The sequence below is a fragment of the Scyliorhinus canicula genome, chromosome 24 (genome assembly GCF_902713615.1).
Source record: "Scyliorhinus canicula chromosome 24, sScyCan1.1, whole genome shotgun sequence".
Taxonomy (NCBI): domain Eukaryota; kingdom Metazoa; phylum Chordata; class Chondrichthyes; order Carcharhiniformes; family Scyliorhinidae; genus Scyliorhinus; species Scyliorhinus canicula.
The window spans coordinates 9,646,363-9,661,722 of record NC_052169.1 but is presented as its reverse complement, the minus strand read 5'-3'; the positions used below and the strand labels follow the sequence as shown (position 1 = coordinate 9,661,722).

The 15,360-nt window shown below is 50.3% G+C and overlaps 1 protein-coding gene across 1 annotated transcript in view; it reads left to right on the top strand.

Annotated features, from left to right (window-relative positions):
- The first annotated feature begins 3,342 nt into the window (after positions 1 to 3,342).
- LOC119956748 (AT-rich interactive domain-containing protein 3B-like) overlaps positions 3,343 to 15,360 on the top strand; it is a 184,461-nt gene continuing 172,443 nt past the window's right edge. The window contains 1 exon segment of the mRNA XM_038784098.1: positions 3,343 to 3,985. Within this exon segment, the coding sequence (XP_038640026.1) occupies positions 3,413 to 3,985 (573 nt within the window). The 5' untranslated portion in view covers positions 3,343 to 3,412.

Below are 15,360 nucleotides of genomic sequence, written 5' to 3'. Positions count from 1 at the left end.
GTGCAGTGAGGCAGCAGTGCGAACCACTGCGCCACCGGGCCGCCCCTGTCATTGTAAAGTTGTCGGTCAGTGGAAATCAACCTGGACACTGCACCCCTCCTCTTCCTCCTTGGGCAGTCCCTCGGGATGACTTGCTTCCACTCCCACTCACACAGGCTTCTGTGACAGTCAATGCACGATCAGCAGACTGTGCCACCAGTGGGTCAGTTAGTGCCGGGGGTGCTAGATGAGTAGTTTTGGAATGTAGGAATTAGGATCTGAAGTTGGCAATTCAGCCCTTCGAGCCTGCTCCGCCATTCAATCAGATCAGGCTGATCTCTTCCTGGTCTCGAATCCACCTCCCTACTTGTCCCCCATGTCCCTTTAATTCGTTTTTTTAATCAGAAATATAATTCTCTCCTTCTTCTTCTTGAAACCATTTAATTGGGGGTTTACACGGTCCCTCTGAAGCCTCACCTTCTCTGCACATTCCCGACGAAGCCCCTCGGATGTGTTCGAGTGCCTTCCCAGATGAACGTCCTCCATTTTGGTTGCTCATGAGCCTCCTTAATGGATAGAGCCCCGGTCGGAAGCGGGGCTGTCTGTAAAATAGGGAACTTGTCTATTCCTATAGTGCCTTTCGCAATCCCAGGATGTCCCTCAGTGCTTAACAGCCTATTAAGTCCTTTTTCAGTGCAGTCACTGCCGTAATGTAAGAGCTTGAGACATGCGGGTTAATGGGAACATTGATTTCAGCTGCTGTGACCCTCGGGATTCCATACCATGCACCTAAGTAGCCCCAAAAAGCTTTCTAGGTTGTTGAATAGTGACCACACATTCCAGTTTTGATAAAAGCTTGTCATGTGGTCGGTGAGCTGCAATGTCAAATTGTTAACAGCACCTCCGCTCCATTCTGTCACTTTGTTATGCCCGCACTACAGCAGAAATCTGAAAGAAGGCTTATGATTGGGCCATGAGATGTAGGAGCAAAAGTAGGCCATTCTGCCCATCGAGTCTGCTCCGCCATTTAATGAGATTGTGACTAATCTCATGTGATAATCCTCTGCTCCACTTTTCCACTTTATCCCCAAAACCCTTGATTCCCTTGCTGATTAAAAATCTGTCTATCTCAGCCTTTTTAAAAAAAAAAGAAATAATAATAATAATTTAGAGTACACAATTAATTTTTTCTTTTCCGATTTAAGGGGCAATTTAGCATGGCCAATCCACCTACCCTGCACATCTTTGGGTTGTGGGGGTGAAACCCACGCAAACACGGGGAGAATGTGCAAACTCCACATGGACAGTGATCCAGAGCCGGGATCGAACCTGGGACCTCGGCGCCGGAGCCGGGATTGAACCTGAAACCTCGGCGCCGGAGCCGGGGTTGAACCGGGACCTCGGCGCCGTGAGGCAGCAATGCTAACCACTGCGCCACCGTACTGCCCCTTATCACAGCCATGAACATACTTGACGACCCAACCTCTACAGCCCTCTGCGTTAAGAATTCCACAGAGATAGACATTCTTCCTCATCTCTGTCTTAAATGGGTGACCGCTTACTTTGAGATGATGTCCTCTGGTTCTAGACTCTCCCACAAGGGGAAACAACCTCTCAGCATCGACCCTGTCAAACCCCCTGAGAATCCGATATGTCTCAATAATCCTATCTCTTCCTGAACTCCAATGAGTACAGGCCCAGTCTACTCGACTTCTCCTCAAAAGAACATCCCTCCATACCCAGGACCAACCAAGCGAACCTTTTGGACTGCCTCTGATGTCAGTATAATTTCCTTGGTCCGGGCACTCAAACCGTTCGCAGTATTCCAGATTGTTTTAACTTTACTTTTAGCACAGGGTCTCACCATAGAGGGGGTGACATTTTGGCAGTTCCAGAGCCTGGCAGTTGTCATTGTAGTCAACATCGAGTGCAGACCTCCCTCCAATGTATTGCTCTTCCCTCGGGTGGCGGCGATGTGGCAATGTCACTGGATTTATAAATCAGAGGCCCGAGCTAATACCCTGGAAACACCGGGTTCAAATCCATTTCAAATGAACAAATTAACAAAAGCAACATTTCCCGAAGGGTATACGAGTTTGGTCACGTGATCGATTTAAAGGGAGATGGCGGAATATTGGTCCAGTCGCTGGACTTGAATCCAGAGGCTGCATGGTGCAACTTCAACTCCATTAATACAATCTGGAATTCTGGAGAAGGTTAAGTTTGAACTGAGGGGAAGGATGGAGGGGTTCTACAATTCATGGGCGTTATTCATTATGCACTTTTAAGAATTGGATAACATTGAACATTAGTTGGGGGCATTGTGAGGGTTGGGGGGAGGGGGAACTGTATGTGTTAATGGCGACAATGGGGGATTCCTGATTTTTGTTTATGTTAACATGCGGGCAGTTGTCTGGGGTTTGATGGGATCGTTGTGGTTGAAATGGGGATTGACATTATATTTGTTACTGTTTATTGTTGGTCGGGGTGCAAATTTTGGAGAAAATGTGAAAAAGGAGGAAAATAAAAATAATTAAAAACAAATAAAAAATACAATCTGGAACTGAAGGCCAGACTAGGCTATGGTCCACTTGACATTATCATCGATTGTTGTTCAAAACCCATCTGCTTCAATTATATCATTTATAGGGAAGTGAATCTGCTGTCCTTATCCGATCTGGCTGGTCTACATGTGACTCCAGACCCCACGACAGTGTGGTTAACTCTGGACTTCCGGGGCAGCACGGTGGCACAGTGATTAGCATTGCTGCCTCACGGCGTCGAGGTCCCAGGTTCGATCCCGGCTCTGGGTCACTGTCCGTGTGGAGTTTGCACATTCTCCCCGTGTCTGCGTGGGTTTCAGCCCCACAACCCAAGATGTGCAGGGTAGGTGGATTGGGCCACGCTAAATTGTCCCTTAATTTGGAAAAAATGAATTGGGTACTCTAAATTTATTTTTAAAAAGCTCTGGACTTCCATCTTGAAATGGCCAAGCAAGCCATTTAGCTCGAGGTGCAACAAATGTTGATGTTGCCAGAGATGGGCCCACGTGTCATGGGGAGAGTAAAGAGACATAACTGTGGAATTTCCACTTTTCGACTACAGTTTACAGGTTTCTGAATTCATGGGAGTGCAACAGGTGATTTGAGGGGCGAATTGGGATGTTTGATGCGTTCCTGCTATTTTCCCTATTGGGGAGAGCACAGGACAAGGATTAAAAACAATCTCTATTTGAAGCATTCAATGGGGCTAGGTTGCGTGAATGTGAAGAAGGAAGTGTGTCAAATGGCACCCATTTATAAATCATACTGTCAAAGATGCCAAAGAGTGGCTCATTTTCACCCCTTTGTTTTTTTTTTGGCAGCCTGGCTTGTCAACCGGAGAAGAGTTAAACCTGGTCCTGACGGGAAACTCTCAGTTTCATCATCAGGGAATGAAGTTGGAAGCTGTGATGGAACATTTGCAAAGACAGCAGCAAGCCCGGCTGGAGATGGAGGGCAGGGAGAGGAAGGACCGGGAGATCCGAAACGCCCACATTTTCTACGCTCAGCAGCTTGCCGCTCAGCAGGCTGCGCTGGCCGCCGCCTCCTCCAGATCTCCGCCGGGGTCGCTGGTCACCGGCTTGGCCAGGCCGTTGCCGGCTGTGCCTGGACTCCCTCGGGTGACCGACAAGAGCAGCATGGACTCTGACGCAGAGGATGATGCCTTCGAAGAGGAAGATCCCGCCAGTGAGCTGGAGGACGAGGAAGCGGCGAGGGGAGACCTTGACGAGGAGGACGAAGATGAGGAGGAAGAGGTGGAGGAGGAGGAGGAGGAGGACATAGAGTATCTCAGGAAACAGGCTGCTGCTGTACTACCGACTCAAAGACCTCCCCCTGCCCATCATGCATCTGTAAGTGGACAATCCCAACGGCAAGGCAGCAGTCAGCCCATTTCGCCAAGTCAAGCGCATTCAAAATCACCCGCTAGCCACCACGATTGGGGTTATGACGAACAGTTCAAACAGGTAAGACATCTCGATTCCATGCATTGATTTCATTGCAATTGGCAAGAGTTGAATCCTTACAATGCCTCTGTTGCAAAGAGCTGGCCAGTGTTGTGTTACATCGGCATGCACTTGATTGGGTGCGGTAGGATTCCACTTTTGTCAGAGCCCTTGCTAGAACTCCTAATGGCAAGGATGTGAAATTCCGGAATCTCTAACGTCCGTCCCTGAGGAGGTTGCTGCACCGAAATGAAGGGGGTTTAAGATGTGCTGTAGAGAGTTAAGCTGGTCGCCAATGGGTTAAGCATTTAAGGGTGTGGTGGTGGTGGTGGCGGGGGAGCGAGAGCGATGAGAGATAGCAAGTAGCATTTTACTTGACAAAGTGGAGAGGTTATTAGTGTAACTGTACCACAAACTAGACGTCGTAATAGCTGCCATCTGTTAGTATGAAATTGAAACTCTGATGTTTGGCAGGAGCCCAAATTGAGCTTTCAAAGAACACTCAGGGAGCGGGCCTCTTGGCACAGCTCCTTGTTTTGGCCGCGTATCAAAAGATTTACAACCACCTCGTGCCAACAATATTTGGCCTGTCAAAAGCAAGCGCGTTAACTGGATTGTGTGAATGTGCAGGTGCTTTTGAGTTGCTTAGCTCTTAATTGAATTAGCCAGCATCTGTCAGCAGAAGCTTTTTTGAGACCGGCGTGTTGCCTGTCAAGAGGGTGGGCCCTTGGCTGAAGAAAAAGCTTGCCTTAGTCATCCTTGCATTAATTTTATATCGGGCCTTCCGTGGCATCCCCAAAGCAGTTCACAGCCAGCAAAGTACTTTTGTCGGAAGCACAGCTCCTGAATCCTGTTCTCTACACAGCACAATACCATCGCAGCATTGAGATAAGTGACCAGACTGCCTGGCTTCCTTTTTTGAGTGTTGGATGAGGGAATTGGCTGGGACGCTGGGGAGAGTACTCCTGCTCGCAGGGCGCCGGGATCGCCTGGGAGGGCCGGTGCGGCACCTCAGTCCAATGTCTCGATGGAATGACAGCACCTCCGACAGTGCCGCGCACGCTGGGCCCGGAGAGTCAGCCTGGATTATGTGCTCGAGGCTTCGGAAGGGGAATTTGGGGCCCATGGCCTTGAGGGTAACCCATTACCTTAAGGCGAGAGTGCAACCGCTGAACGGCGATTGACATCGTGAAATTTCTTTTCTGTTTGCCATGGGGCTGTTATTTTTAGAAGGTTCCCCCCCCACCCCCCCCCCCCCCCCCCCCCCCCCCCCAGCCCCTTTCCCCTTCCTCCATCCCATTACCCCACCTTCTCCAGGGGTATTCCTGCCGAGGTAGTTTTCAGTGTTGCCGGCTGTTGCTCTCCACTCTCTTTATCCGAGCGCCCATGGGGCTGGTTTAGCACAGTGGGCTAAACATCTGCCTTGGAATGCAGAACAAGGCCAGCAGCGCGGGATCAATTCCCGTACCAGCCTCCCCGAACAGGCGCCGGAATGTGGTGACTAGGGGCTTTTCACAGTAACTTCATTGAAGCCTACTTGAGACAATAAGTTATTATTATTATGAGTGTCAGGCTGTGGAATATACCATGGATGACGAGAGAGAGCGTCCCCCTTGACCCCTCACCTCCAGCTTGGCGCACCTTCCGGGCGCTCTCCGTCAGGGTATCGATCGGGACTGCAAACCTGTGCCGACTACTTCGGTTCAGCTCTCGTACCGGGGCCACTGAGACTAATCATTGGGTGACCAACGCGCTCCGTCAGGGTATCGATCGGGACTGCAGACCTGTGCCGACTTGCACGGAGGAGGGGCCATTCAGCCCATCCAGACTGTGCCATTAACCGATCGATCAGCGAACCTAACTGGTTGGACGCTGAAGGGAAGCCTTTATGTGTCCGTCAAACCCACACTGCCTGGTCCCGAACCCTGATTCCGCTGAACAGGGAGCGGGGTCCCAATCGCCCATCACTAATTTGGTGCCCTTTTTTGCAATAATTGAATCGATTTTGCTCGCTGTACTCTTGGCTCTTTCCAGTCGATTCCGCTTCACACTCGCCGTTGCCTTTGCCTCCTGCGCCTCTTATTTTAAAAGTTTAATTGGGCTATTAAATTTCCACGTACAGTGAGGTTAGCCACAGCAGTTGCTTGCCAAACAGGCAATATTAAATTTCCCCATTTATTTAGCAAGAAAAAAGGGAATGCTTCAATTGGGCATGATGATTGAGTAACTTACAGTATCGAGTTACTCTCACTCCTCTTCCTACCCCCCCCCCCCCCCCCCCCCCCCCCCCACACTTCGCCGGTGCTATTTTATGAATATCTATTTCCAGGCGCACTGGTTATTTTTCACTTGAGTTGGGGCTGTGAGGAATCTTTGCAGTCAGACATGATCTTCAGCATGTTTAAAATAAAAGCAACTTATTTGTGCCCCCGGGATTTAAGTTGGTGGGGGAGGGGGGTGCTGCCCAGCATGGCATAGCTTTGGCAAGTGCCACGCTTGATGCCCGGTCCACTTGGAGCTTGTTCGTTCGTTCATGCTCTCTTTTTAATTTAGATTTCTTTTTTCCCCCCCCCCCCCCAATTACGGGGCAATTTAGCGTGGCCAATCCACCTACCCTGCACATCTTTCTGGGTTGTGGGGTTGAGGGCCACGCAGACACGGGGCTGGGATCGAACCCGGTTCAAACTCCCCACCATCTGCGACCCGGGGCCAGGATCGAAGCCGGGCCCTCGGTTCCTTGAGGAGGCATTGTTCGTTCATTCTCTGCGTAGGGCCGTCTTTCCTGTTTGTTTGTTTTTTTGGATATTGGGAAGTATAAAGTTCCGGAAAAGCTCAGCAGATTAGACAGACACTCCGGAGACAGAAACGGCGTTCTCGTTTCGAGTCCAATATCCGTATCGGAACTGGAGAGGTGTCCGACTGGATTTGACGTTAACTCTGGTGTTTCCCTCTCCACAAACGCGGCCGGATAGGCTGAGTTTATCCAGCGCTGTCTCTTTAATTTTGTATCTCCAGGAACGTTTGGCTTTTATTCCGTCTTGCCGGGAAGGGAGCGCTACAATTGAGAGTTTTCCCAAGGCACACCAGTGAACAATGAAATGAAATGAAAATCACTTATTGTCACAAGTAGGCTTCAAATGAAGTTACTGTGAAAAGCCCCTAGTCGCCACATTCCGGCTTCTGTTCGGGGAGTCTGGTGCGGGAATTGAACCGTGCTGCTGGCCTGCCTTGGTCTGCTTTAAAAGCCAGCGATTTAGCCCTGTGCTAAACCAGCCCCAATTTAGAGGTCAACCATGCTGGAGTGGGGATGGCCGCTCTCAAAGGGCATGTTGCCGAAGTTTTTCAACATGCACTGATCAGGATACGTAAAACTAGCCCCAATTGAGAGGTCAACCGTGCTGGATTGGGGATGGCTGCTCTCAAAGGGCATGTTGCCGAAGTTTTTCAACATGCACTGATCAGGATACGTAAAACTATCACCAACTACCTCTACTGCTGGGGGAAAGGCAATCAATGGGGGAACAATCGGGCTCGCCAAATTCTTTTGTAATTCCAAAAAAGGCGCAAAGCTTCAACGGGTTCCTTTTGTTGCAGTGAATGGGTCCCTGTGTCTGAATGTATATCACTTTGAGCAAGTGTAAATGAGACATTGGCGGCTGGTGGCGCAGTGGTTAGCACTGCTGCCTCACTGCGCCGAGGACCCGGGTTCGATCCTGGCCCCGGGTCACCCTCCGTGTGGAGTTTGCAAATTCTCCTCGTGTCTGCATGGATCTGACCCCCACAACCCAAAATTGTGCAGAGTAGGTGGATTGGCCACGCTAAATTGCCCCTTAATTGGGGAAAAAAATGAATTGGTAATAAGTAAATAAGACACAATACAAGCTTGACTAATTATCTTAAATTGGTTGTTAGCGCACTCGGGATTGTTCAGCAGGTGCTGCCCAATTACAGAATCGCGTCTAAAAGAGACGTTTTATTTTCGGTTTTGCAAGCACGGACTAGGTGAGCACTCTGCCTGTAACGGGCACCCGAAAGAACATACTGTTTAATCTGAGCGGTCAGCCGCTGCGTGGTACGACCCACGTACTGGCACCAAAATTCATACGGGGCATTGCGCAATTATCTGAAAAGGCAGGATGTCTCTTCAGACTGACGGCAGCACCGTGGCGGTGTAAGATACCACTTGCGTAGACGCAGCGTGAGATGTCTTGCTTAACTTGCCGTTCAAAAACTTTTTGAGATCCTTTGTGTTTCCAGATTTATTTTCCAGATGTTTAAGGGCAGGAATCCACTGGGGGCTCCATTTGTACAGGAGATTGGAGATTCTGCCTGGCACAGTGCTTGTGCAAGCGCTTGATGTCTTCAAGTGAACCTCCACCTCTGCATAGGCCTGTGATCCAGACTAACAGCAGTGTAGAGAGGCTGATGCAGGTCCATGGGGATGAGGACCATATCAATGGTAATTGCCATTGGTGCCTGTTTCCTCCATTGAAAGGCCTGAGCCAGTTCCGGGTTTGATGCCGTTTGTTGTATATTTTGTATATCTCCAAGCAATGTGGAGATGACGCTAGTTTCAAGTGGGCAGCAGGCTTATTTACAAGAGTTCTCAAATATCTCCATAATCGCGAAATGTCCACATGCTCCTGCTCACCGCTTGACCTCTGTGGCGTCTCTTGACTTTGCTCTGAGTCTGTGCCCAGGCTTAGCCAATCAAGCACAGGGAGCATAGATCTGCTCCCAGACGGGCATAATCAAACACTGCACTGGGTTGAGGCAAATTCAGCTGAGTGGCGGTTTAAGGAGTCAGAGCCTACAGGTAAGCAAGGTGAATATCGGTCGCTGTTGTCTTCCCCCCTGTCCCCAAGTTGTAATTTAAATAATCGGTGGAAGTAACTCCAGTTGATCACGCTGGAAAAGAGGCGATCATAGACAAAGAGCAAAATTGGTCGTTCTGGTCGAGTAGTCTGCCAGATGCCTGCTGTCTGGATCGAGTCTCCCAAGAACAATCTCTTGGAGAGGCAAAAGACAGTTCGATAGGATTGCCTCAAATGCAGCAGACGCAGAGGCCTCAATCAGCCAAGTGGTCCATATCGGTGATGTGGGCCTCTAATTCTACCCCCCGGCCACCAGGGTTGGGCAAGAAACAGGTGGGCATGAGAAATACTGCCACTGGCCGGCAATTAGCTGGCACCCCCCCCACCCCCCCAAACTAGTGCCGCCCCCAGGCCACTTCTCCAAAGGCGAGTGAGGCCCCCACCATCACACGGCAGGTAGCCAATTCAGCTCGGTAATAGCCACCTGAGGCCTACCGGGATTTTCGACTTGGCCTCCAGATTCCCGCAGGTGGCAAGGGAGACTCTTAGTTGCTAAGAGGCAGCCGACTGGGAGGGGAGGGGCGCAGCAGTCCAGGAAAGCACAAGGCCTTCCTTGACCGCCTTGTGCTCTGGTGCAGGCCGTCTTGTCGAGGGGCTCCCCTCCCCGGCACGTTGGGTTGGCTGCAAAAACAAATGTCGTTGAAATGGTGGGGAGAGAGGGGAGCCCCTGTTTTGAAGCACCCTGTCTCGCTCAGTTACCTTCCATTATCACATCCTGCTGCTCCTGGGCCTTTTTTTTGTCCCACACTGTGCCTGACGATAGGGCTGAGAAAACCCAGCCCACAGATGTCAAACCCCAGCAGCATCTAGAGGGGGGGGGGGCAAGAGAAAATTGGAAGGAAAACCCAACAAATACTTTTCGTTTAAAATGAAAGCAAAATACTGGGGTCGCTGGAATAACAAAGCGCTGGGGAAGCCAGGTAGGCCTCTACGGCAAGAAAAGCAAGAGTTGACTGTGACTCCTCGTGCAGCGAGATGTCCGACCTGGAGAGTTTCCCCAGAGCTTCCTGTTTTAAAATCTTTTAGGTTCAGCAATTTTCTTCAAAGAAAAAAGGTTTTAACTCGAAAATATTTTTATTTTCACTTTAGAATGTCGTTCTCCTATTTTTAATCATGCCCTTTTTTGTTTTTGCCAACGCAAGCCACCGGGGTTGTTTAAAGTCATTGTGATTATTTTGTTCTCTCTCTCCTTTCCTTTCCTGTCTAGTGGGAGTCTCTGTTTGCGCCCCATACTGTGCCAGTCTGTTTGCCCTCCATTTTTTTGTTTGAAAGCCTTTCGCTTGTCATTGATGCAAGCCTTTTGAATGTTGACCCTTAGCTGTGTAGCCAGCACAAGAGTAAATAATTGTTCAACAAGCAGCCCAACAAAAGAGCTGCAACCAGATGTTGACACCAGGCAGGGTGGGGGCTGGGGGGGGGTGGAGAGAACATTGTCAGCACTGCGGCCTAGTGGAAAAGGCCTCGTTCACTTTCCCCCTCCAAGCAGGCCGTCTCGTAAATCCATCAGAACTCTCGCTGTCGGTGCTGAAACTCCCACAGTTTCTCTGATCGGGGAGTTCAGCTGTCAGCTGTGTCAGGAGATGTGTGATGGTATGGGGTGAGGGTTGTGTGTGTGTGTGTGTATGTGTGTGTGGAGAATGATGAATGGCGTTAGTCAACAATCCAGAAAGCTGCTTTGTGTAAAAGGCTGTCCAGGAGCTATAGGTGCAATTCTTTGCTAGTCCAGGCAGGAAAGGTGATGGGAGCTTCCCTTGGCAGGTGCGATGTGCTCTCCTGATGGCATTGAAGGTTAGTGTGGACTGGTGGAATGTTTTGACTTGGGTGGCGCAGTGAGGCAGTGGTTTGTGCGGCACTGAGGACCCGGGTTCAATCCCGGACCCGGGTTCAATCCCGGACCCGGGTTCAATCCCGGACCCGGGTCACTGTCCGTGTGGAGTTTGCACATTCTCCCCGTATCTGTGTGGGTCTCGCCCCCCCACAACCCAGAAGACGTGCAGGTTGATAGAATTGTAGAATTTACCGTGCAGAAGAAGGCCATTTGGCCCATCGAGTCTGGTGGATTGGCCACGCTACATTGCCCCTTAATTGGGGGAAAAAAATAATTGGGTACTCTTAAATTTATTTATTTTTAAAAACAAAAGGAATGTTTTGACTTTCGGGATACCAGTCTTTTGGATAAGACATTAAACCAAAGGCGCCAGCTGCCCCCTCAGCTGGGCATTGAAGATCCCATGGCACTAATTCAGAGACAAACAACTGACATTGTGGCAGCACGGTAGCATTGTGGATAGCACAATCGCTTCACAGCTCCAGGGTCCCAGGTTCGATTCCGGCTTGGGTCACTGTCTGTGCGGAGTCTGCACATCCTCCCCGTGTGTGCGTGGGTTTCCTCCGGGTGCTCCGGTTTCCTCCCACAGTCCAAAGATGTGCAGGTTAGGTGGATTGGCCACGCTAAATTGCCCTTAGTGTCCAAAATTGCCCTTAGTGTTGGGTGGGGTTACTGAGTTCTGGGGATAGGGTGGAGGTGTTAACCTTGGGTAGGGTGCTCTTTCCAAGAGCCGGTGCAGACTCGATGGGCCGAATGGCCTCCTTATTCTATGTAAATTGCTGTTTGTGGGATGTCGCTGTGCGCAATTCGGCTGCCACCGTTCCTATATTGCAACAGTACCTACACTTCATTAGCTATAAAGAGCTTTGGGACAAACTCAACGTCGTTCTTGGGATTTTCCAAATGATTGCGCTCCTCCTGAAGAGGAACTGCAGCAGCCTGGGTGGAGTTATACTTTCCCAAGCATGGGGAGGGGGGCCAACGTCACACCAGTGGTAAGTCCCGTCTGGCAAGAGAGGGATTGTTGTGAAGACCCCGCGGGCGGCCAGTGGCGAAGCCTGCCGCGAGGAGCGGGCTGAAAGTCCCTCCCCTCGGTCTGACTCCGTTTTGCCTGAATTGGAACTGGAGATTCGCAGGTTCATAGTCAAATGATCTGCCAAACACGGCAGTGCTCCGCTGGTCTTTGAGGCAGCACGCTACCCTGACAGGTGACATGCAGCTCTCTGCGCCCCTGGGACCTCTCGATTTCAAATCTGACCTCCCACTGAATGGCTCCCCGCGTCAGTATTGTTTGGGTTGTGTGCTGCTGTCCCTCGTTAGTCAGAAGCTCAGGCCTGACTCTTGTTCTCTGTTCCTTTGCCGTTTTTGCACTCCTGTTGCTGGCTTCCTGCCCAATCCCCTGGAGCTAGTAGACATGGATATTTCGGACCTTTCCCTGGCTAAGACCTCTGAAACCCCCATTGCATCAGTGACCTGAAACCGGCCTGTATTGGGGCACCATTTCAGAATAAAAACATTGCAATAGGCAATGCAATTATAGACGTACTCGCCACGGCCCAGCGCAACACACATTCGACACTTGGACCACTGCACTTAATTAAGCAGAACCAGAAATGTGGTTTGTTACTTGTCTCTATTAGGCTTTAGTGAAAGGTGTTTTTCAATAAATAGCTAGATTTCATGGCTATCTTCACTACAGAGACTGAAGCTGTTTCTCTGCCCTTGTGTGGGTAGTTACTCCATCGGCAAACGCATTCTAACGTGTGCTCAGCACGTTGGTTCGCTGTTCTTAAAAGGTATGATGGAAGGGACTCTGTGGCATAGGCATCCGAGAAGATGCACCTGTCCATTTGCCCGTTCCTGCCAGTCGCACATCACTGCCCTCCGCCATGTAATCTGCGGTAAGGTCAGAGACTAGGAATCGTGTGGCAAGGAACACATCTTCTGACTCCCCAAAGGCTGCCCACCATCTACAAGGCACAAGTGCAATGGAATACTTCCCACTTGCCTGGATGAGTGCAGCTGCAGCAACACTCCAGAAGCTCGACACCATCCAGGACAAAGCAGTCCTGCTTGTTTTGTATCTCCCTCACTGTGATGATATGCATAAGCAATCATGTGTATATAATAATGTAAAGTTGTAAACGACCTCCGACCAGCAGGTGGCAGTGTAAAGCTACCACGTGACTGTACCTCGAGGAGTTGGGAGATACTCGTGTTAGTGGATAGTCATACTTGCAGTAGCTCGAGGATAATTTATCAGCATTAGCAGTTTGTAATATATTTCTCAGAGTTACCTCAACCACGCATTTATTTTATATTGGAACACTTGAGTCAAGGACGAGGCGTACTGCTGTGCATCAATCCTACCGGCCAAGCACCAGAACGTAACGCTCACCACCTCCGACATTCACTCCCTCCACCACTGACGCACAGTAGCAGCCGTGTGTACCAACTGCATGATGCACTGCAGTAACTCACCAAGGCTCCTCGGGCAGCACCTTCCAAACCTATGACCACTGCCATCCAGAGGGACAAGGGTAACAGACAAGGGAACCCCACCACCTGGAGGTTCCCCTCCAAGTCACTCACCATCCTGACTTGGAAATCTTCTCCTGCTCCTTCACTGTTGCTGGATCAATATCCCAGAACTCCCGCCCTAACAGCACAGAGGGTGTGCCTACACCGCATGGACGACCGCCGTTCACTATGGCAGCTCCCCACCACTTTCTCAAGGGAGTTTAGGGATGGGGATAAATGTGATGGCCGCGCCCCGAAAATTGAATTTAGTTGGGCAATGTTTCTAGTTGGCGGTGAACCGTGGGACCAATGCTGGATGCTGTCAGAATTGGGCTTAATAATAATCTTTATTGTCACAAGTCGGCTCACATTAACATTGCAATGAAGCTACTGTCAAAAGCCCCTCGTCGCCACATTCCGGCGCCTGCTCAGGTACACAGAGGGAGAATTCAGAATGTCCAATTCACCTAGCAAGCACGTCTTTCGGGACTTGTCGGAGGAAACCCACGCAGACACGGGGAGAACGTGCAGACTCCGCACAGACCCAAGCCGGGAATCAAACCTGGGACCCTGACGCTGTGAAGTAACAGTGCTGACCACTGTGCTACCGTGCCACCTGGTTGTGTTTCTTATTGTATACACATAGATACACAGAACATACAGTGCAGAAGGAGGCCATTCGGCCCATCGTGTCTGCACCGACCCACTTAAGCTAACCCTATCTCCATAACCCAATAACCCCTCCTAATCGTTTTTTTGGGACATTAAGGGCAATTTATCATGGCCAATCCACCCAACCTGCCCGTCTTTGGACTGTGGGAGGAAACCGGAGCACCCGGAGGAAACCCACGTAGACACTGGGAGAACGTGCAGACTCCGCACAGCCGGGAATCGAACCTGGGACCCTGGCACTGTGAAGCCACCGTGCTAGCCACGTGTGCGACCGTGCTGCCCATGGGAACAGCTTCTTCCCCACAGCTACAAGACTCCTCATCGACTTCCCCCTTGGACTGATCCCCTCCCTGTAAGAACACCACTCACGATGCCCCATCTGCCATGTTTGCTTTGGATTTGCTGCTGACTTTATTAGGGCTGTAGCATAATAGCGCAACTACTGGATTAGTAATCCAGAGACCTGGATAAAATGCAGAGGCGACTGCCCATCACCAGAATAAAAAGAAAGCCTTTTTAATACCGTGGCACCGGACCATCCCAAAAGTGCTTTGCAGCCAGTGATGTTGTTTCAGGGATTAAATATTGGCCAGGGCGCTGTGGGAAAACTCCCTCTCCTTTTCAAAATAGTGTCACGGGATCGAATACATCCATCCAAGCAAGCCGACGGCGATATCGGTTTAACATCGCCGCTATAAGGTAGCCAGTGCAGCACCCGCTTCCAGTACAATACTCCCTGATTTCTGTGCTAACTGAAGGCTCTTGACAGAAGGATGTGTAAATCGCTAAAGTACGGCTAAAAGTAGCTCAAAAGACAGCCGGCATTTCACTGGGTTTGCATTACGTGCTGCTGGCCAGCTGGTGTTTTCTCCAACAAGGACATTCCTGGGGGTTTTAACGAGGCCTATAGCTGCACAGAAGCTTATCGTGCTGATTATTTGAAATTCGGACCAACAGAAGTTGCTGGTCGCGTGAGCAATGGTCCGCTTGTTAGCAGTGGTCCGCCTGCTTTACTTATTGAAGTGTTTGTGCCTGTCTGAGAATGTGCTGATAGAAAGTTCTCTTCCCCCCCCCCTCCCCGGCTGCTGATGACTTCTGAGGGGGACTGTGCCATTTCTCTGAGATTTCAGTCGATTGCTGGGATAGGCGGGGGCAGTAATGCTCCCAGGTAGCACGTTGAATCAGGAGGCCATGGACCCGAGTCCAATTTCAGTGATTCGAGCACTGAATCCAGGCTAACGCAGCCAGTGCAGGACTGCGGGAGTGCTACGCTTTTGGGGGTGCTGTCTTTCAGGGGAGGCATTAATCCGAGATCGGGTCTGTCCCAGTCTTGGGTAGATGTAAAAAGATCCCACCGGGCAGCTGGAGACTTCTGCTAGGTGTCCTGAGTTTGTGAACGTGCCAGATAAATGAAAGAAATCTCTCTCTCTCGTGCACTGCACTACAGTTCTTGTCCTGCAATTGTGATCATGCCCGAAACGAAGAAATCATGCTTAATCATT